Source organism: Coffea eugenioides, chromosome 6 (genome assembly GCF_003713205.1).
Source record: "Coffea eugenioides isolate CCC68of chromosome 6, Ceug_1.0, whole genome shotgun sequence".
NCBI lineage: Eukaryota > Viridiplantae > Streptophyta > Magnoliopsida > Gentianales > Rubiaceae > Coffea > Coffea eugenioides.
Genome location: NC_040040.1, coordinates 23012555 through 23037133, shown reverse-complemented (window position 1 = coordinate 23037133; position 24579 = coordinate 23012555). Strand labels below are relative to the sequence as shown.

Here is a 24579-nt window from a genome sequence, read left to right as displayed (position 1 = left end):
TACGATCAGCCAATTGAGTTATTATCCATGTTTCTTTTAAATGTTCTAAATTTAAGAAAATATAAATTGATTTAAGCATCACATTAATAGAAACCCCTAAATCTAGCATGATATTTTTAATCTTAGAATGTCCAATCTTACAAGGGATAATAAATATACCTGGATCTCCGCATTTAAGTGGTAGTTTTCTTTGTAAAATCACTGAAACGTTCTTACCTACCACAATATGCTCATCCCCCTCAACTTCTTCTTGTTGACGCACAAATTTTTCAAGAATTTGACATATTTTGGCACTTGTTTGATTACATCTAGTAGGAAAATGTTGATATCTACCTTGCGAAATATCTCTAAGATCTCTTTCTCCTTGTCCTGCTTTTTTTATTTCTCCAACCTGTTAGGAAAAGGAGGCGGGTTAGTTTTAATTTCAATGATTGGATCATGAAGTACCATTGAATTCTTGTTGTTTCTGTCCTCCTTCTCAAACTCTTAGTCGATCTTGTTTTTATCATTGTCCTTTGAAATCATGAGTTGGGGTCGCTGAATCTCATTTTCGCTCTTTAAGATCATTGCACTTACGTTTTTCAGGTTCAGTTCAGGTTGAGAGGACAATTTTCCGTTTACTTGAGACTCTAGACGGCTGATTGATATTGCCATCTGACTTATCTGACTCTGCATCGCCTACATCTGACCCATCTGATTTCTTATATTTTATAGGTCAGATTCCATCTTTTGTTGACTAGCAATTAATTGCGTATTAATAGCAATTAGTTGTTTCATCATCTCTTCTAGGGACGGGCTTGAACTTGGAGGAGGTGGTGGCGGGCTAAGTTGATATTGTTGTTGGTACCCTTGTGGTCTATTCGGTACAAAATTGGATTGCCCATTTCCTCCATAGCTGAGATTAGGGTGATCTCTCCAACCCGAATTGTACATGTTCGAATATGGGTCATATGGCTGTCTTGGCGCGGGCGTGTGACCAGTTATGTTTACTTGCTCCGCACTCTTTTCTTGAATCATCGAACACATCTCTGTAGAATGGCTCATGGCAGTACAAATCCTACACACCTTAGCTTGTGGTACATTTCTTACAGCCAATTGCCTAACAAAGGATGTTTACTCGGACAATTGTTGTTGGATGGAGGATGTTCCTAACTCATTCACTCTGTGCATTGGGACATCCTCCCTTGTCCCGAACTATTGCGAGTTTTCATCCATCCTTTCAATCAACTCTCACGTTTCTCGAGGAGTCTTGTTCACCAGTGCCCCTCCACTTGCAGCATCAATTATACTCCTGTTTCTGAAAAATAGTCCCTCGTAAAAATACTGGATGAGCAATTGCTCATTTATTTGATGCTGAGGACACTTGATGCATAATTTCTTAAATCGCTCCCAGTAATCATAGAGCGACTCTCCTGGATGCTAATTGATACCACATATCTCCTTTCCCAGACTCGTAACGCGAGATGTAGGAAAATACTTGTCTAGGAATTTTTTCTTCAACTGCTCCCAAGTGATGATACTACCTGCAGGTAGGTAATACAACCAATCCTTTGCTAAGTCCTTGAGAGAGAAGGGGAATGCCCTTATTTTTATTTGTTCTTCAGTAATTTTCGGGGGATTCATACTGTTGCAAACAACGTCGAACTCTTGCAAGTGCTTATGAGACTCCTTACCTGGCAAACCATGAAAAGATGGTAAAAGATGAATTAGGCCAGATTTCAACTCAAATGAGGTATTATCATTTAAATGTGGAAAGATAATGCATAAGGGCTGCTAATTTAAATTAGGAGCAGCCAACTCCCTTAATGTCTGTGCATTAGCCATAATGGCTTTTTCTTGATCCGAGTCACTCGAAGTATCACCAAGCGAATCTATTGGTTTAACTCCTGATTCAAGTATATAAGATGCAGTACTAGAGTGTTTTTCTCTGAGCTGTCTGGTCTTTTTCTTTGTTCTACGCGCAGTCTTCTTTACCTCGGGGTAGAAAATTAATTCATCTATACGAGAAAAATGAGTCGAAAAGTACCAGCAAATTAGAACAAAAATGAACTTAAAAAAGAAACAAATAGCTGACGCCAGTCCCCGGCAACGGCGCCAAAAATTGACAGGTTGTCGATGCCTGTGCAATAATAAAATAAACCTAATTGCCAATTAAAGTAACTAAAATCCGATTCTAAGTATTGGAGTAAGAACTTTAGGTGTGTAATGGATTACATGATTCACCCTGTTCCCGAAAAGTTTGCTTAATCCAATATACCAAAATGGGATTGCTTATTCACGAGGAATTATTGATTTGTATAAAGGGCAAGTAAAGTCGTCTCTTCAGGGATTGGGGATATTTATCTCTTTTGAAATTCAACGTAGTACGGGGGGTGTTTTTGTATAAAAGATGACAATTAAATCAATTCAACTAAAAACAAATAACTAACTAAAAATTAAATGACAATTCACTAAAATCAGAGTAATAAAAACTAAAGGTCCAGCCAAGAAATAATTTCAACAATGGTTCACCTAATTGAACATCGATGCAAAGACAATTCCAATTATTTACTAATAAATAGGTTCTGACTGCCAAACAAGTTATGACTGTCAACCCCTCCTTACTGCGTTGGTGATTAAGGTACGCCTGTTAATCACTGTTCTAATTGAGAAATAATTCTAGGTACGCCCGTAAAATTTAATTCCCCAATTACCTTACGTATTAGACGAGCCCTATTTTAATCAAATAACGCACTACTTGGGTTATTTTAGGTTAGCTTGCGTATTCCCTTGACACGAATCCAATCATGCCAATTGTCACTATTTCAGAACAATTAAACAATTACGGATTTAATGTTCCAATTAACAATAGGTCACTAAATTAATTCAATATCTGGATCTAAGATAATCAATTAATTAAACAACCATAAGCACTGCAAATAGAGAATATGCAAATACCAGTAAATACGAGGAATAAATAAAATTAATTCGATCTCACAATTTTTAGATGAACCAAAGTCTCTGTTGTTCGTTAACTAGAAAAAAAGATTTAGTTCATCCTTGATAAGAAAAACCCACACAAAGCTGTAGAACCGGTCATGGCCATTATCACCGAAATTGAGATGAAAAACGATAGCATAAGAACAATGGAATACTACCAAGTCAAAAGATGCTTAATTGTTTCTACCTAAGTATCTAACCTACGTGGACTCCAAGCCACTAAAAGACGAAATTGTCCAAAGCCAAAAAAGAGTCAAAATTGGCTACTATTTTTCCTTCCTAAAAATCCTCTACGATACGGGTTGTCAAGAGAAATAAAAGAAAAGAGTTCTACTACTTCTCATCCGCCGTACTATTGTTATCAGAAGATAAGGAAACAATCTTCAATTCTGCCTTCCATTGGTCTCGTGTCTCCTGTTACCACTCAAACTCTTCTGCTAGCTACCGTCAAATTGGCACCTTTTTATGGTATTTTATTCCACTCCCTGTAATAATTACAAATTTTCAAAAGTGAGTGGAATCTGAGAATTAATCCACATATGATAAGGTAATAGGAAAAATTAATTACAAAATATATAGTAAAATTACAACATATCAACTATTTATATAAAGAATAACGAAAGGGTACACATCAAAGTAAATTATTATCCCTCCTCGTCTATAAATTTTTTATTAAGAGGTGACAATGTTACAAAAGATGTCAATCAAAGGGAGGTAAGAGAGATTTTTGAAATTATAAAGATATTAAATGATATTAAGGCAAACCTCAGAAGAGGTTTGTGAAATTACCCCAATAATCAATAAGTGAAGCAAAAGAAGCATATGCATAGTGCCTCGTTATGGTTTTAGTAAGAGAGAATTGTTCAACGTTTCTCACATATTTGTAAAATGACTTTTTTGTCCATTATTTTTAAAAGTGTATTTTTATGTTCTTTATAAATTTACATTGATCAAATTTGATCCCTACCTAAGTTTTCAACTAGTTTTTTGTCGGAATCCACCACATGCCTTGCAAGTGATCATTTTTTAAGAGCAAAATTGCCAAATCAAATTTTATATAATTCGATTTATTGTCCTTCATATTTCACGAAAAGAATTTTTTCATCCCTCACATTTTACAAAAATGAATTGTTCTATCTCCTACATTTCATAAAATGAATTTTTTCATCTCTCACATTTTTCAAAATGAATTTTTTTATCCCTCATTGATCATATGTACAATAGTATTTTTTTAATCATGTATATATCTATTTAATTTCACATGAACAATAAGAATAATATATAATATATCTTTTTTGAATTTCACGTAAACTGTCTAATCTTAGTTGTACAGATTCTATTCAATAGATATATATATATATATATAGCGGTTTAAATTACTAATTTTATTTTAAACCCATGTATATATCTATATGATTTCACCATGTGAACTTATTTAATATTTATGGTCTTTTTCTTTTGATAATAATTTATTTATTGAGTTGTATAATAAGGCCATCTAATTAATCGGTCATAACTTGAATTCTATAGTCGTGCTAATAAATTGCAATTTAAATATGAAATTTTCACTCGTCACTTTTAAGACCAACAATTAAATTACTTGTTATGATTGTCTTCAAATTTTAAAATATCTATTGCTTACTTTTTTTGCCATACTTTTTCCTTTCTTTAATTTTTCTATGCAAATTTAATTCGATATTAACACTCAATAATATTTAAAATTAAATGTCTTCTTTGTTTTCAATTTTCAAGTAAAAGGAAATGAATATGAGCGAAAAAGTAATAATTTTTTAAAATTTATATATATATTTATATCTATTTGATTTCACCTAAGCAGTACAAAGGAACATGTAATATGTCTCTAATTTTGTTAGGTGAAATCAAATAGAGACATATTACATACTATTCGTACTATTCAAGTGAAATCAAATAGATATATACATGGGTTTTAAAAAAAATTATTCGCACACATGATAAATGAGGGATAAGAAAAATCTATTTTGAAAAATGTGAATGATGAAAAGAATTCATTTAGTAAAATGTAAGGGACTAAAAAATTCATTTTATGAAATGTGAGAGACATTAAATCGAATTATGTAAAATTAGATTTGATAATTTCGCCTTTAAAAATTATCACGGATAAGGCATGTGGCAGATTTCGATCAAAAACTAGTTTGAAACCTAGATAGGGACCAAATTTGACAAATGTAAATTTGTAAGGGACGTAAAATTACACTTTTAAAAGTGAGGGGTAAAAAAATCATTTTACAAAATATTAGAAATGTTTTAAACGATTTTCCCTTTTAGTAATTTGCCTTTGATCAATACAAGTTGCAATAACAGTTTGTCACCGAAGACAGTACTAGTGATAAAAGTTAGTGTGCAAATAGCAGTTTAGCCCTGAATTTTTGGAGGAATAACACTTTATTACCATGAATCTTGAAGATATGCACTTTACCGCCCATGAAAGCTGATCAAATGTTTAGAAAAGTTGCGCTATCCAACGACAAGTACAATGACATTGTTGTGCTTAATTATTGTCAAAAATACTTATTTGGGTTGCTATTTTTAGAAATTTTTAATGAAAAATATATGGTAGTAAGTAATTTGATGTATGTGAGATAAAAAAGTGATTGAAAAATATCTTCATAAAAAACGTAAAAATTTTTCTGCGAAAACTCACAATCCAAACAAGTGTAAATTGCTATTTAGCATTATAAAAGGAGTCAATCACTCTAGTTCTAATGTACTTTAATAAAAGTTATACTTAAACATAGAAAAAAAGGCTTTTTTTTTAAAATGTAACCAATCATCTTGATGAATGACAAAAAATAATAATAATTTCAGTTTGGACTGAATTTGCTAATTTTTGAAGGCAATTTTTATTAGTCAAATGAAAATAACATTCCAAGTAAAACCTCAGCACTCTAATTTTCTTTTATATTACTAAAATGGACAAATATGCCTCTTATTTAGTGTCAGTTACAAAAAAATATGCCTTTCTTTCTATCCCTAATTTCTCACTAGTTCTACTCCTTTCATATCCACCGACCACTTCAATCACTTTCGTTAGTGCAAATCTATACCCAATTTCCTAATCCTAGCAGCCAAAACTACCCCCTTCCCCTCGAAACCCAAAAAAAGCCCCCACAAAACAATATTCACTTTCATCCTTGGTTGATACGTTGGTCACTACTATTAAAATTTAGAAAATTCCTAGTGAAGGTGGTGCTTTTTTCTCTATATTTGCTGCAGAGTCAATGTGTGTACTTTTTCAAAAAAAAAAAAATGTATGTAGGACTAAGTGCATTACATTCTATTGCAAAAGTTTAGTGCTTAATTAATTTGTTCAATTTTACTTTTGTTTAATTTCTTATATAATTGTAGTGCTGTCTTTAGGAGAGATTAATATAATTGTGGAACTTGGATGTGGTTCTTTTTAGGAGTTTATGGTGGATTATTTAAAGAGAGATTAATAAAATTGTTGTACCTGAATTTGGTTCTTTTTAGGATGGTTTACCTGTAAAATAGTTGCCTTTGTTAAATTCATAGAATCCTCAATTTCATAGCACTATATCATGAATTTTAGTCTTATATGAGGAACAGAGGATGTTTGAGCATTTTTAGGTGATAGTAAGGATTGTCCCAGCCCTGGCTAGCTGCGAGGTTGATTAAGGGTGTAGTTGTCTAAACCATAAAGTGTGCAAGAAAGGAACAAGAAATTGCTTGAAGGATAGTCTTATAAGCTTGAGGGCAAATTTTTCAGTTCAAATAATATAAAAAGAAAGAGGGAGGGTCTAAAACTTTTTTTTTAAAAAGTGCTAATATCTTCTACCTTGTTTTTATTCTTATCAAGTACATTACTCAATTAAAAGCATATTGTATCTTGGTACATTGCAAATATTTTAAGCATGATAAAGCATATCAACATCTTTTTAATATAGCAAATAAATATAATCATCAATTTTTGGTGATATTTCATTTGTTATCTTGTTTGGATATAGACAATTCAATAAAAGTGCACTTAAACAAAAAGGAAAAATAATATGACTTTGAAAAAATTGCCCAACCAAAATAAAAGGGTTTTGCATACCAAATTGATTAATCCATTTAGAGACTCATTTGCTTCTTATTGTTTGGGACCAAAGATATTAGTGTTGATACTTATAATTTTAACAAGGTATTAAGACAAAACAAGGATTTCACGGTGTGATTAACCCTAAGGGTGCGTTTGGTTGTACAGAATTGGAATTGAATTGGAATTGGAATTCTATAGAATTAGAATTCTGTGAATTGGAATTCCAAAACATTGGAATTCATTTGTTTGGGTAATGCATAGAATTGATACAGAATTCATTTGGAATTCCAAATTTTTTGTTTGGATAGGAGAAGAATTCATTAAAAATTAGAATTGTTTCCAACTAATATTTCCTTACATAAAAAATTTCTTTTTTTTTACTATGTAATAATTTTTTTAACATTTAGCTAATTGTTACTAAATCTTTAAGGAAAAAACCAATTAGTGCCTTTAATAATTTATTTTTTCTTGCATTTAACTAATTGTTACTAAAGCTTTAAAGAAAAAAAAACAAATTAGTTCCTTTTTTGCCAAAAAAAAATTCTTTTTTTAAAAATTAAATTATATTAAATAAAAAATAATTGTAAATTCTAACTTAAAAAGTAGTTAATATTTATTGAGTTAAAACCTTGATACTTTTTTAAAGTTAAGAACTTTAAATTTTAGAAAATCAAAAACCTACTCTATGATATGAATTAGGAGGAAAGTCATAACTTGTACCTATTATAAATGTTTTGAGTTTTGTATCTTACAAGAAATTCCAATAGATGAATATGCAAACAAAGTGATTTTAGCCAAAAAAAAAAAAAGAGAAAGAAAAGCGCAATTATACATTGCTACTATTTTTCAATAAATGGTCATTCTAATATTAAATTAAGTTCGAATAAGTTCCTATCAAATTTCAACTACCATGATGGCCTTGTCTAATTTGATAGTCAATAAACATTACTCGTGTTAAAGCATTCCTAAATTGTGTCCACTCGTTAGTTGGTTGTACCGTTCGAATTTGATTCTCATTAACAGCATTTACACCACCATCATTATTTGGACCATCATCTTCCATTCCATTTTCGTCATCTTCATCATCAACCTCATGCTGTACTGACAGGGTGTCGAGCCTGTGCAATAATAAATACCTGCTCAAATAAAATACAAATTCTGTATATAGCGGTAAGCAGGGTCGAATCCACAGGGACTGGGGATAATTTAATTTCTTCTCAAGTTCCAGATATGGGGGGTTTTTGAAAATGAGAGTAACTAAATTACTTGGAATAAATTAAAATAAAATAAAATAACTACAACTCAAATAACTAATTATCACAATAAAAATAATAATGGACGAACTCTAGCCAAGAGACAACTTCGGAGATGGTTCACTTAATTCGATCACAGATGCAAGGATTATTCCAGTTACTATCTGATAAATTAGTTATAGTTGTCATACACGCGATAAACAACTAACTCTTCCTCAATTTGTCGATAGCTAAGGTACGACCGTTGACTATTTCTCTAATCAGGAAACAACCCTAGGTACGACCATAGAAGTTCATTTCCCTAATTGCATGAATAATTAGAAGAGTCTAATTCTAACCAATCAACACGCTACGAGGGTCTCTTTAAGTTAACCTATCTATCTCTCTGACACAAACCTAATCATGCCAGTTGCCACCAATTTAGAATAATTAAACAATTACGGATTTAACTACCCTAATTGGCTTCAGGTTACTGAATTAATCTAGAATCCGGACCCTGGATAATCGAATAATAAAACAACCATATGAACATAAAGCAGAAGATAAACGAATTCCAGAAAATAATAGGAAAGTTAAAATCGATTAGATCTCACAATTTAAGTCGAACCAAATCCTCCGTTATTCTTGACTAGAAGAAGGGATTTAGTTCATCCCTATTGAGGAGAACCCACGCAAGATCGTCACAATACTTCTGGCGTACATACGAACCAAAGAAAACGCATGAATCAGGAAAAGAAAGAAAACTAAATTGTCTCTAAAAACTCAGCTCCCAACCCTCTGTACGTTTCTCCCTTTTTAAAGCCACAAGAAAGTCTAATACTATCTCTAGTGGTCCCCCCAACAAATTGGGAGCCCAAGTACAAAAGTGAGGCTCTCTGCCGAAACTTTCTCCTTTTGTTTCCTATTGCTCATCAAAGACTCCCATTAGCAACCGAAATCTTTGTTCTCTTGCAGCACCATGTGGGCCTAACTCGTAAATCCGCTAGAGGCTCTAGTGTGTGAAGGATTTTTCCCAGTAAAATCTCCTTATTAGCATTTGTCAGTTCCACTTCCTGTAGATAGGTCCAAATACCAAATGTAAGTATATATTAACAATTTAAAACAATATTTGGTAGGGACAAGGGGAAATTAATAATAAAATTACTAACAATTAACACCCTATCAATTCCCCCACACCTAAATCATACTTGCCCTCAAGCATGGGAACAGCAATTGAACACCAAAAATTCGACAATGGCTATTGCTCCAACTACCGTATTGCCAAGATACCCAAGAAAAATAAATATCAAACATCACAGGTCAAGATCCAAGAAAAATCACCACGGTTAGCTTCCCAACTACCAACTCCTCCAATTTAAAGCAAACTAATATAAGAAAAAGGAATGGTTGCTCATATTTATCAGCAAATAGTCCAACTATTAACCAAAATCTCGACATTAAGATCACAAACCGGCAAGCTGACTTATTCACATACTAACACACTCTTTATTTTATTTTTTTCTTTTTGTTTTGTTTTGTTTCTTTTTTTCTTTTTTTTTTTGAGTAACAAAAGACTTAGTCTATAACCCTTAGAGCCTTTTGACGCGAACTCCAACATTTGACAGATAGAGGAGCCCGGTTACTTAGCTCCAATCGCTATGCAACCACGCACTCATAGCAATTATTACCTTTTGACGCGAGAATCGACACTTTAGGTGAAGATCCCCGGTTATTCAGTAGTAATAACTAGCGAAGTACAGTCAACTCTTATTTATGATAACATAACACAATAACTAAAAAATATCACAAAAATAACAGCAGCCAGCCTCAAATTTCCAAACATGGAGAACTAAAATTAATAATTGGACCAATTTACATGAAAAATGCCAACAATCATTCCCTATGCCTATAAAAGTTAACCAAAAATTAGAAAAGTCAAACAATTACTGATATTCACCAGAGAGATGTTCCTGAACTCAACCACATCAACTCGATACCCTTTTATTACTAAAACTTGGCAATAGCAGAATTAGAGATAACAATCTAGCATCAAAACTTGATAGTCATAGAAGAGCTGACCACTAAAAAGAAAGAAAAGGAAATAAACGAAAATAGAACAAATAACAAAAATAAAGGAGAACATGTAAAAACTAAAAATTAGAAATACTAGCTGTACCACAGCTGTCCCCCCCACACCTAAGTCCGACATTGCCCTCGATGGAGGTAATATAGCAATTAAAGTGAAGAGAAAAACGAAACTTCCCTCTCAAGCGGCTACGGAATAGGCGGGAACGGGGGAGTGAAGCAGACATGGTGGAAGTACGCGGCCAGGTTCTTAGAGATTGGAGCCATCTGGTTGGCGATATGCATTACTTGCTCATCCGCGTGGTGAACCTGATCTCGGAAGTGGCGCTACTTAGCATCAGAGGCCATCGGTGGGAGATGCCACTTAGCAAATTCAAAACAATAATAATTTAATAGCCACTGGTGCCTCCCTCGTAGACAACCCAATCAACAAAATGCACAACCCAGGCACCTAGAGACTATACAAATATCCCAACAATACAGCAATTTCAATCAATATTCACTGGTGGCCCCAATTGCGTCAAATGCAAGAACAATGCAGTCCAAAAGCGCAACAAATGCTCCAAAGATTTAGCAATTGAAATCAATAGATAGAGTACTCCCAGCAAGTCAATTAGACGCCACCAACAGCAATAAGTAATGGAAGTGGCACAGTAGCCTTCCAATTCAACAAACAAACGCAGAAAATACCCTACCAAAGGCACTTCAAAGGACGCAAGACAGAAACTAGCAAAATAGAACTCAAGTAATACCAACAGGAACCCCAACAGAGCAGTGAATTCAACCAATTTGAGCAAGTGAAACTCAACAAATGTCACCAATTGGATAGTTAATTACCCAATTCAACCGACCAAAATTAGCAATGGCAATTCTAGCAACGACCGTTTAGAATTCGAGAAACAATTTAAGCACTAAAACCCAAGAGTCGAGTAGGCAGTCAAGCATAAAGGATTAAGAAATTTTAGTCAACACCACAACCAGTACCTCTGGTGCCCACACAAGGAAAAACTAAAGCAAATAGCCAATTCAAATTTAATCCCCACAGATGAAAATAGAGGCGTCAAGTAGGCGAAACCCAATTAATGCACAACAATGTAATCAATACTAGAGAATATCCCCAAATGGAGCAGCAAACAAACTCAGTTCCACCAAAATTAACCAAAAAAAAAAAATACCTAAATCATCCCCTGCTTTTAGCTATCAAGAAACCCACGAAACAAAAGCGCAAATTCCAGCAATAGAAGGACCAGAAGAATACTAATCGAGGTTGACGAGTCAATACCTCCACCTGTCAATTTGGACAGGTGGGAATGGTGTGACTGTGGGTGGCGTGAGCAGCGGCGGCTGGCGTCGGTCTGCCGCGGCAGAGCATGAGCTCGAAAGTGAGAGTGAGGGGAACGGCGGGCAGCTCCGCGACTGCTGGTGGCGTCGCGAATGGAGAACAGGGGCGGCGGTGTGCGCTGGCGGTGTTGTGTGTGTGCACACAAGGTGGAGCGGGTTGTGGGTAGTGAGATCGAGAGAGGGAGATGAAGGGAGAGTGGTGGCGGTGGAGCTGGCGGCGTGGAGCAGGTGGCAGGGAACTGGCGGCGCGCGGCAAGGAGATGGTGGACAGCAGCAGCGGCGGCCAGCGTGCGCAGGAAAGCTGGTGGTGGTCTGTCAGGTGGAGCTTGGAGCTTGGAGTAGTGGCGCGAGCTAGCGGTTCTGGGGGAGTGAGGAGAGAAGGAGAGGTTGCGGTGGTCATGAGCTGCGCGCCTCGTGGAGAGAGCCAAGGCAGTGGCGGACAGCAGTGGAGGGAGCGAAGAAGGCGGTGGCGCGCGGTGGGTAGTGGCGGAGAGAGACGAGCTGCGCTGCTCGGCCGCGAGGGTGGGCGAGCGGCGTGCGATGGGGTGTTGATGTGAAGTGGGTGGTGGCGGATGGAGGGCAGCCGAAAGAAGAAATAAAAGAAAATGGAAGCAAGGCAGCGGGGAAGAAAGAAAGAAAGAAAGAAGAAGAAAGAAAGAAAAAGAAGAAAAGAAAAGAGAAAAAAAAATAGTTTTTGGGGAATTTTTTTTTTTTTTAAGTTTAAAATTTGAATTTTTCAAAACAAAATCGCAGGTTACAATGGAAAGTATTCTTTTTTATATTTTTCAAAAAAAATGAAAAAAAATTCAATAAAAAATAAAGAGAAATAAAAATAAAAAATAAAAATAAAAATTTTTCTTTTGTTTTTGAGTCGTCAAACACTGCGTGGGCATGCCAAAATTGGTAAACGTCCACTGACCTCAAGAGTCACAAATACCGCGTGGGCACGCCAAGATTGCACTTCCTGCCACAGTGGAGAAAAATATGAAGACCGATTACTACTCAACTGAGAAACGAAAAACGAAAGAAATGAACAACGAAAAATAATAAAATCAATATTTGGGTTGCCTCCCAAAAAGCGCCTTTCTTTAATATCTTTGGCTAGACATTGTTATGTCTTGTTCATGGAGGATAAAATCTTGTGACTCGCTTCAATGCTTCATCTTCAATGTGATCTTGGTAACCCTCATAGATGGAATAATCTTTGAGCACATGAGCTACGATCTTCCATGAACTAGTTGATGGCGCCACATAATCAAGCATTGATCGCAATTCTTCATCCACTCCTCCATCAAGAGTATTCAGCGGTTCAAGATATTTGACAATAACTACTCTTAACTCATTCCTGCCATGAGACTCAAGAACTTCCGGTATAACAAAATCAATATCATTAACAGAAATCATAGAGAAAAAGTTAAGAAAATGCGGGTTAGGGAATGGAGGTGGTGTCACCACATTTGATGATTCTTCACTGGATTCTTTCACTTGAATGGGTTGCGGTTGGGGTTCCATTTCTTCCTTTTCAGCTTCTTTTTCAACTGCATCTGTAGATCTCTCATTTTGACACTCTTGCATCTCCTCATCACTAGTCAAGCAAATTGCACTCTCATTTTCTTCAAAATCAACAATGATTTTCGAGGGCAATTCTTCAATTTGAGAAGCCAATCGATTTATTCTGGATGTCAATAGACATATTTGATCTGCCAGATTACTCATTGCATCCTTCATCATCCCATTTCTCATTTGTGTCTCCTGTTGGAATTGATATGTATTAGTAGCTATTGATTCAACTATTTCTTCAAGAGACATACCTGACATAGATGATGATTCTTGAGACTCATACTGCTGAAAATTCATTGGCCCTGTTGTATAATTATAACTGGAGTTATCCCACCATCCTTGATCATACCCGTTTGAATTAGGGTTATACCACGTTTGAGACCAGGGTGAAAAATCTCCATAATTATTGAGTGGGATACTCAGATTATCTTGATATTCGGGGCACATACCGGTTGAATGATCCCTGGCATAACGAATTTTACAGGTTGCAGCAGTCATTCTTTCTCTAATAGAGTTTAGTGCCTCTGAATATGCAAACTTAGCAAAAAAAACAAGCCTCATTGCCTTCCCTGGAAACAAAATCCAATTTATCACCAAAATACGGAGTGTTAGAAGCCATAAACTATATAAAAAAATAAGAGAAAAATAAATAAAAAAATAAAAACAAGATGAATTCAAAAAGAAACAAATTAATCTGGCACCAGTCCCCGGCAACGGCGCCAAAAATTGACAGGGTGTCAAGCCTGTGCAATAATAAATACCTGCTCAAATAAAATACAAATTCTGTATATAGCGGTAAGTAGGGTCGAATCCACAGGAATTGGGGATAATTTAATTTCTTCTCAAGTTCCAGATATTGGGGTTTTTGAAAATGAGAGTAACTAAATTAATTGGAATAAATTAAAATAAAATAAAATAACTACAACTCAAATAACTAATTATCACAATAAAAATAATAATGGACGAACTCTAGCCAAGAGACAACTTCGGAGATGGTTCACTTAATTCGATCACAGATGCAAGGATTATTCCAGTTACTATCTGATAAATTAGTTATAGTTGTCATACACGCGATAAACAACTAACTCTTCCTCAATTTGTCGATAGCTAAGGTACGACCGTTGACTATTTCTCTAATCAGGAAACAACCCTAGGTACGACCATAGAAGTTCATTTCCCTAATTGCATGAATAATTAGAAGAGTCTAATTCTAACCAATCAACACGCTACGAGGGTCTCTTTAAGTTAACCTATCTATCTCTCTGACACAAACCTAATCATGCCAGTTGCCACCAATTTAGAATAATTAAACAATTACGGATTTAACTACCCTAATTGGCTTCAGGTTACTGAATTAATCTAGAATCCGGACCCTGGATAATCGAATAATAAAACAACCATATGAACATAAAGCAGAAGATAAACGAATTCCAGAAAATAATAGGAAAGTTAAAATCGATTAGATCTCACAATTTAAGTCGAACCAAATCCTCCGTTATTCTTGACTAGAAGAAGGGATTTAGTTCATCCCTATTGAGGAGAACCCACGCAAGATCGTCACAATACTTCTGGCGTACATACGAACCAAAGAAAACGCATGAATCAGGAAAAGAAAGAAAACTAAATTGTCTCTAAAAACTCAGCTCCCAACCCTCTGTACGTTTCTCCCTTTTTAAAGCCAAAAGAAAGTCTAATGCTATCTCTAGTGGTCCCCCCAACAAATTGGGAGCCCAAGTACAAAAGTGAGGCTCTCTGCCGAAACTTTCTCCTTTTGTTTCCTATTGCTCATCAAAGACTCCCATTAGCAACCGAAATCTTTGTTCTCTTGCAGCACCATGTGGGCCTAACTCGTAAATCCGCTGGAGGCTCTAGTGTGTGAAGGATTTTTCCCAGTAAAATCTCCTTATTAGCATTTGTCAGTTCCACTTCCTGTAGATTGGTCCAAATACCAAATGTAAGTATATATTAACAATTTAAAACAATATTTGGTAGGGACAAGGGGAAATTAATAATAAAATTACTAACAATTAACACCCTATCATGTACTCTTCGCATCTCAGCATCAACTTCATCCAAGTAAGGATCATTTGGTTGTTCTACTCGAATAAGATGATGAAGGATGGCACGTGCATTAATTATAATAACATGAGTGTTAACATCAAAAAAAGATGCATCTCTCAAAATGACCCATCGCTTCCTGAACAAACCAAATGTCCTTTCAATCACATTTCGAGCAATTGAATGTCGAAGGTTGAATAACTCCTTAAAATTTTGAGCCTTGCTCCCACTAGCAGACCACTCGCTAAGATGATATCTAACTCCCCTATATGGAGCTAAGAAACCGGGGCTATTTGCATAACCCGCATCAACAAGAAAGTACTTGCCTGTAATGTTGGACAACAAATTGTTACTCATTTATAGTTAAAAGAAAAAAAACACTCGATATCTAATTGTCACATACCCTTGGGAACAATTAATGGATCTGATCTAACTAACGCATCCCATAGAACTCAACTATCTACTGCAGGACCTTCCCAACCAGGCAATACATATGTAAATCTCATGTCACGGGAGCGTACACCTAACATTTGTTGCTATCTCATTCTTCCTATTCCGGTATCTTCCTTGATCTCTAAGAAGAACATGTACTTTAACATAAGTACCGTCTAATGCTCCAAGACAATCCTGTATTATAAACAAAATATCATAAGTTGATGAATCTTGTAGATATTATCTTCATTAACAAATATCAAAAAATATTGATTACCTGAAACCATTCCCACTTTTCATGCTCGTAACCTTCCATTTCCGTTTCAGGCTGGATAAGATAGTGTCTCCCCAATTTTGTGATAGCACGTAGAACTATATTAAAGTATCGACTAACTGTCTCACCTTATCTTATGAAATTAAAATTGACAGTGCAATTCTTAAAGTTATGAGCAAGAACATAGAGAAACATTGCAACTGCTTCTTCAACAATAATATTTCTAGTATCCCTCAACCCACAATGCTCTCTTAAATTTGTACATAAAACAGTAAAACAATGTTTATTGAGTCGAAGTTGCTCTACACAAACTCCATTGTTTTCATAGTAAAGACGCCTTAGATATATTTCACGTGCTACTTTAAAGTCCAAATAAGGCTCCTTTATTATATGTTTCTCATGCCACCAAACTACTAATGTGGCTACTGTTACCATATAATTTGCAACTACCACCTTTCTCTTTTTTGTTTTTTGCTCGTCTCCTTCCTTATTCATGTCAATATCCAAATTCTGCAATTCAAAATCATGACAACAATAAGAAAAGGTAAGTCAAAAGACCAAAGTTTAAAAAGTGAGTCTGTGTTAAATTCTACATAGTCAATTGAAGCTAAAATGATAGCTAATGAAACCTCTGACATAATAATCTGCAATAATATTTTTGCCTTTCCTAAAATATTACATTTACAGCTTGTGAATATAACTATTGACAGAAACAAATATATTGGCTTATACACCTTTAATACTTTAGAGATCGCTTAGTATTACAATTTTGTGATTCATTAGTTTGTGCAAGTTGTTGGTAAACATAATTGCTTCTGTGATTCATTGCTATGATCAGGTTAGTGTGCCCATTTTGCCTTGGAAAATAAGCTTGGGAAACTATTACACTCAATTCTGTGAGTTACAGAACAAAAGATTAATTATCTTCCCCTTGAAACTCCTCTATATGTGTGTGTGTGTGAGATAAAGATAGCTATTTACAATTTCCTAACTAGCAATGAATTGCAGGGAAGGCCCAATTGGATAACAAGCACACCAAAGCTTCTTAAAAAAAGCCAGAAACTTTGGTATTATTCCTGCCTATTCTGCTACAAATATGTCAGAGCAAGGCCAGATTGGGAGATTAACTGCACTTCCTACTAATAACGCATTCATGTTGCACCACATTAAGAATACTGTGATAACCATAAGCTTTAAAATACACTTAACAATTGATTATATACAGAAACATACACCAAAGAACTGCAGGACAACTGTTCTAGTTAGTGTCAAAATTGAACCGTTATTACCAGGCTCTATAGTTGAAATATGAAAGCCAGAGATAGAGCTATAATTTTCACATCAAAAACCTATTCACAGCATTCTAAGGACTTGAAAATAAATACCTTTATAAATACAGGAAGTCAGCAGCCTTGAGACGATACATAAAAGATTTTTCAGGCCCTGACCTGACAGCAAGTTTTTCCATTAAGAAAAGAAACAACAAGATAACAAGCTAAAGTGCTCTATAAATTGAAGACAAGCAACCATTGTAAAGCACAAGTGCAGGCAAGCTTCAGCTAAACATGTCTCTGGTCTTTGTCAGGCAATACAGGAAGTTCAAACAAGGTTTAGAAAGCTTTTGTTTTAAGCAATGAACAGATATGAATTATAAAACTTCACCCTAGAATTCTTCAAATTATCTAAAAGACTCCTAGTAGGATGAATTGTTGCTGAGGTAAATGACTCTGTATGATTTAGACTCCTAGTAGGATGAATTGTTGCTGAGGTAAATGACTCTGTATGATTAATCATACAGAGGAGGCAGGGGAATAAACGTATATATTTTGAAAATTTTGTCAAATAAATTTGTTGCATATGACCTGCAGAGATTGAGCCCCGGAGATCCTGAACTGCCCTGTTGTTCAGGATGGCGTCCCAAACAGCTTTGTCGCAGGAGATCGAGGCCACCACGTTCTGCAATTTAAGTACGCACCGTTTAGAGACAGAACTGAAAGAAAAATTCATGTGGAAATGAAGTTAAAAAACTTTCAAACTATAAGCTGATGTCTTTTAACAATACATTCGATCTAGTATCATACATCCATTTTTCTGAGTAGAAGAGCAACAAGAAGGGCAGAAATGACTAAGTCATCAGCAGAATGAGATTTTAGAGAATTACAAGGTAAAGTGCGTCAATAACAAGAAATTACCCTCAAATCGATAAGGCCAATAATGGAGAATCCATGTACAAGGGATGCCCACAACATGTCGTGCTGAGAAGGCTATCTCCGGCGGTCATCTTTAGCTACAGCTATTGGATTCACTGGATTTGAGCCAATTTACAGAAAGAAACCCTGTAATTTCACTCATAACATGCGTAAATGAGAGTAGATGTTCAATGGTGGGAAGAGGCAGAGGAGGAAGATGAGTAAGAGGAGAGACGAGGTGTCAGCGATGGAAGTACGGGTGGAGGCAAAGGAAGAAGGATGGGAGGAGGCGGAGAAGGAAGATGCGGAGGAGAAAGAGCTGCAAAAGAAGCGATGGTTGGTCTGTGACAAGAGAGAGAGAGAGGGAGAGAGAGAGAGAGAAAGAGAGGCCTTTCATTTTCATTTTTTTTCTTTGATTATATAGAGACCCGTTTTATTGATTTAATCCACTTAGGATCCGCGTACTAACCCGAATAGGAGGTGAAATTATGGAATTAGAATTGTGATTCTTAGGTCTTATCAAAAAATTGAATTTGTGAAATTGATGGCCCATAGAATTCGAATTGAATTCTAATTCTCTGGCATTGACGGTGTCCAAACTGAAGATTTGGAATTGGGACTCCAATTCCATGGGGAACCAAACATACCATAAAAGTAATTTCTAACGCCCAAGTCGTTAAAACTATTAAACTCCTCGCCTGTGACTGTAATTGTATTGAGAGATAACCTTTACTTTCCAACTCTCCAAGACTTAGATTGCATGGTGACGCACATGCACTGATGGTGTCAGATAACACTATTCTTTTCAATGACAGACAGTGGAAAAAAGAAAATTCAACATGTTCCCTGAAATAAAGAAAGGTAACAGATAAGTAATGTCATCAAAGTATACCTAATACTATTGTATAGTGCTAGCACGAGTACAAGAATTACAAAGAGAAGGGAAAGAAAAAAGCTACTACATCACAGATTCAGTGGTGTTTCATAAATATCAAGTGTGTTCAACTAGATTTACGTGCCTGTTCTGATATTTCTGTTTGTCCCATTCTGGAATTAATGTATCCCTGTAATGAAATAGCATTCATCAGGTTCCATCTTCTTTTTCCATAGGCAACAGTCATTCCATTTCCAACCAAATGTAAAGCTCTTCATTCCTTTTCCTACCAAATGTAAACAGAACTCAACAGGCATCAGGCTGTCAAACTTTCACTCAGAACACATGAACAAACCGAAAAGAAACAGACACCAAGAAATGAGTGGTAGAAGAAAGACACTGTAGAATGCTCTGAAAGTTTAGATGCGCAGACCACACTTCTGCATTTTTTTTTTGGGGTCAAATTTCATGGCCAATCCAGATCTGTGATGATAGCATACTTCAGCGACAACTTTAATTAATTAATTCACCACTCACTAAGGTTGCACTCTTCCATCTGCATTAATGCGTAGCAATACCGTCATCATTAGTGATAGAATCAAATATTTATCGTTTGAGTTCAATCTTAGCATACCCAAACTTGCTTCTACAGTGCATGAGATTAAGAGACAAACTTAAAGAACTGAAGCAGAACATAAGCGTTGAAAGAGTTATTTTAAAGAACCAACAGCAAAATGGGAAAAAACAGAGACTGTTAAAACAAGTCAAACTGATAATAGTAGAAATTTCTTCTTCGGCCTGTGATTAAGAGACATTTACACTGCCCTCCTATCAAAGTTAGAATGTTCACCGTGTTTAAATATTTCGAGTCGAATATACTACATTGAGTATCTCAATCTCTATCAAATAAAAACTCAACAACTTTGTATGGCTGGATACCTAAGATGTCCTTAAAAAGGACAGAGAAGAGCATCTAAAGAGCAAAATCAAATAAAAAAAAGGAGCAAAAAAAGAGTGAAATATCCAGAGACCCTAAATGGAGCCAATTAAGTATAAGATCCCCCTCCTCCAACATTTAGACTGTTATTGCACATTTTTGGAGCAAACTTCTCAACTATCTTAAAAAGGGATGGATCATTTCCACTATCTCTGAACAAAGCTAGTAAAAAGGCAAAAGTAGATACTTGCAGTGAGAATCCTCTCTTATCCATTTCTTAAAAATAAACCACTGCATCATCAAATTCACTAGCCTTAATAAGTCCTTGGACAATAATATTTAAGATAAACAATGCAATTACTATATGGTATAGGCGATAAACTCAACATCTTCATGCTGCTCCATTGAGCAGGTCCACTATATTAGAGAAGCGTTTTTGGTATAATAAAAGAATAGAAGATGATGTAGGCCAGAACGTTGAGCGACAAAAGCAGCCTCTTTGCATCCAATGGCTTTTGATTATGCTAACAACTAAGTAAGCTTCTTCTATATTCTCTCACAAAATTCAGAAAGGGAAAGAGAAGCATTTTTCGTCTATAATAGAATAGAAGATGCCGTAGGTAACAACTAAGTCAAACTTACTTCTATCTTCTCCACTCACAGATAACTACAGATGATAATTTCAAAATATTCCAGCATGCTTATCACCTCATTCTAGAGAAAGGGAGCAGAAAGCTCAGAAGTGTGCCTGCAATGTGTATCAGTAGCTCAGAAAAATTCCCGTGGGGAGAAACCCTCAGGTAAAGAAGATACAAGGGAATTGAAATTTAATGGTTTAACCATAGCTGCTCTTCAACCAGAACAAGTGGATTGAGAGCTGCTATGCCACTGCTGCCCTTCAGTCTTTGGCTGGAGGGCGTCCTTTGCCTTCCAAAAGGTGCATCAATAGTTCACGACTTGAAAATGGTTAATAAATGTGTGACAAAAACTCAGAAGTTAATGGCCCTAATACAAAACTGTTTGGACCTTAATTGTGCTCATGCTTGCAAACTTAAGGCACCAAAATCAACCGAAAAACACTTTGTAACCTCTAAAATTTACAGAATGCAATTTCGAATTATCACAGCAGGTAAAAACTTCTGGGTGTTACTGCTAGTTACACTTTCTCTGATCTTTAATCCGTAAATTCAGGGACTTGTGAGCTAATTTCATGTCTAAGGGGAGGGCAGGGATGTATATGGGAAGAATTAGAACACGCACTCAAACAAAGAAGACTTGAAAAAATGGCAGTCAAGTTTAATTGGAGAATGTGAATTCTACAGTACAATGACTTTCATCCACAACTCCTGTTTTTTTTTTTGGTCACTTAATTGATTATTTTGCAACTGCCATGCGAACAATGTCTGTATAAGAACAATTAAGCTGCAATTTAGTAACCCGACATGACAATTACATGGACAAGCTATCATGTATCAAGTAAGCATACATAAGAGTGACTCAAACAGACAATGTGAACCATCGAGACAATTAGGCATAAAATTTTGAGAAAGTGATGAGAGAGGCGTGATCACAGAGTACAAACCATGAAATGCATTGAAAATGGGCAAGCAGACACTCTTTCGTCTGATAGTCATGAGAGAGCTTCTAACACATTGTCGCTTACCACCATGCAAGCATAAATCTTCAAATCTCTAGAATATGCTCAAAGATTGCTCCACCAAGGACTGTTGATAAACTTTTTGAAACAAAAGGACAAATATTGACAACAATGTCAGCTGCGAATCTACATCATGTACCTTTGGATGATTAAATGCAAGGAGCCAAAAAAAGCAACAGACTATCCAAAGGTCCCAAATGAAGCCAATTAAGGATAAGATCCCCCTTCTCCATTATTTAGACTTCCATTACCCATTTTTTGAGCAAACTTCTCAATTATCTTAAAAATAGAGGGATCATTTCCACTATCTCTGTATGAATCTAGTAAAAGTGAAAAAGTAGACAAATGCAGCGAGAATCCTCTCCTATCCATTTCATCAAAATAAACCACTGCATCATTAAATTCGCCAGCCTTAAGAAGTCCTTGAACAATAATATTAAATGTAATTAGATTTGGAGTGCAGCCATTTTCTTCCATTTTCTTAATAAACTCTTTGGCTTCCTCTAGGAAACCTTCTGAAAAGAGGCCATTTATCATCGTGTTATAGTTGAAACATTAGGATCCAATCCTTTAGAAGAGAGACTATAGAAAAGATGCCGGGCGCTGTCAAGCTTCCCACATTTGCATAATCCATCAAGGACGATGTTGTACATTGTTATATGACAATCTACTCCATCAACTTCCATCTTGTGCAAAAATTGAAGTGCTTCCTCAACATGTGAATTCTTGCATAAACCATTCAACAAAACACAGTAAGTGTGAAAATTAGGTTTTAAGCCAGCAGCTCGCATCTCATCGAAAGCTTCGATTGCTGTAAGATACCACCCGACACTAAATAAACCCTGCAGGAAAGTGGTATAGGTAACAACATTCGGTGTTAACCCTTTATGTCGGATCTCTTGGAAGAGACTCATGGCTGCTTCCACTTTCATTTTCTTCATATAACCATTGATCAATATACTATGGCTTTGAACATCAGGATTAAGGCCGCTAGCAGCCATTTTATCAAAAACTATCTTTGCTTCATCCATTCGGCCTTGTAAACAGTACCCATCCATCAATGCGCTATATGTAGCATTATCAGGCTTCTGATTTTGCTCAATCATGATTTTCAGTACCTCCTCTGCACCTTCTAACTGTCCTTCCTTACATAGTGCATCAATAAGAATACTAAAAGTAATAACATTTGGAACAATATTATAAGCCTTCATCTCAGTCAAAAGCTTTTCAACGTCCTTCCATTTACTTAAATTGCACAGACCCCGGACCAAACAATTGTAAGTGATGACATCAGGGGCAATTCCTTTCTCAATCATCTCGTGTAACAGGGAGAGAGCTTGATCCATCATTTTATCCTTGCACAACCCGTCGATAATAGTGTTGTAAGCAGCTGTATGAGGCCTGCACCTTCCTCCTTTTTCCATGAATCTAAGGACTTGAATGGCCATGCTAGTGTTCCCAGCCTTAGAAAGCCCATCTATCACAGTCCCATACGTAATTTCATTAGGTATGCATAGCTTTTCATATATTATTTTCTTGAACAATGCTTGTGCCTCATGAATTTTGTGTTCCCAAAAGAGTCCTTTAAGCAGAGTATTAAAGGTGGCCGTATCGGGCAAAATACCTCGCTTGAAGAAGCCACCAAATATAGAAAACCCAAAATTCACTTTACCCAAGAAGCAATAACAGTTAATCACAATATTAAGTGTGTATTCATTAAGCGGAATGCATCCTAACTCAGCCATATCTCTGTAAAGAGAAAGAACCACCAAATATTGCTTCATCTTAACAATACGACCCAGCAATTGAGTGAAATGAACAACACTAGGCACAGGTCTCATCCCGACCATCTGCTTGTAAAAGCCTAGAGCTTCATCAAGATTGCTGATTCTGTCAATATCACTCCTTAATCCCCGAGACCCATAATGAACAATGTTGTTAGGCTTAGCTTGATGATGATTACTACTTTTAATACCAATAGTGAGGGCTGCAGAGTGAAAAGCAGATTGGATGGGACAAAGAAATGAAAGAGTAGTAAAAGCGGCAGTAGTAGCAGTACCTGAGAAGGCCCTTTTTCTCATCTTCTTGATGGTATTGCCTTCGGAGCTGAGGAGCCAAAGACGATGGTCCTCTTTTGTCTTTTGCTGAAGGTTGTCGTCTCGTCTCCTCTCAGGTTTTGTGATTAACTTTTTCTCATATTCTTTTCTGGTTTTTCATTTTGTAGTTTTGGTTTCTTTTTAGCATTTTTGGTTTATTACTCTGAGATTGATATTTTTGGCTTTTTTTATGAAAATAAACTCAATAATTTAAGAAAACTATATAGAGACACAAGAGCATAAACTTATCACAGATTGAATTAGTATTAAAACATGAAATATTTTATAATAATAAGGCCAAGTTATTGGGGACACGTATAATGTCTTTTTTTTTTTTTATCGAAATCTATGAATGGATCCGTGGCACTCAAAATAAAAAATCCTTATTTTGATCACCAATTTGCTAGAAAAATGTTATTTATACTCCCATTTTCTTATTGATACTTTCACTATTATTTTAATCATATAATTTTAATTTATTAAATTATATAATAAAATAAATGGTGAAAATGCAAAGAACAAAAAATAGAGTGTAAATTCCATTTTAGACCAAAATCAAATAAAACCCCTCCCACATCAAAAGGTTATCCTCTTTTGTCATTTTTAATTCTACATTAATTACAAAATTATTACGACATAAGCACTTTTCTTGAAAAACACTTGTTAGCATATACGGAGCAAAAAAACACATGTTGACAGATACGATGAATGGTCAATTAGAAAAAAAAAATCCAAATATCTATTAGTTATGACATTTAATAATTTATATGATATCAACATTAGTTTA

General features: G+C 35.5%; 1 protein-coding gene and 1 non-coding gene across 2 annotated transcripts; one reads left to right on the top strand and one right to left on the bottom strand.

Moving 5' to 3' along the window:
* Positions 1-1345: 1345 nt before the first annotated feature.
* Positions 1346-1452, top strand: LOC113776552. Its single transcript, XR_003469038.1, has one exon. It is a non-coding gene; the product is annotated as a small nucleolar RNA R71 (small nucleolar RNA).
* A 20777-nt stretch (positions 1453-22229) lies between these two features.
* On the bottom strand, positions 22230-23777 carry LOC113773883 (putative pentatricopeptide repeat-containing protein At1g12700, mitochondrial). Its single transcript, XM_027318484.1, has one exon. It carries the CDS (start codon positions 23775-23777, stop codon positions 22230-22232), a length of 1548 nt encoding a protein of 515 aa, XP_027174285.1.
* Between the last annotated feature and the right edge of the window lie 802 nt (positions 23778-24579).

What these genes read in the sequence shown, in the direction of transcription:
- LOC113773883 (XM_027318484.1), bottom strand. Translation starts at nt 23,777, where the DNA reads ATGAGAAAAAGGGCCTTCTCAGGTACTGCTACTACTGCCGCTTTTACT.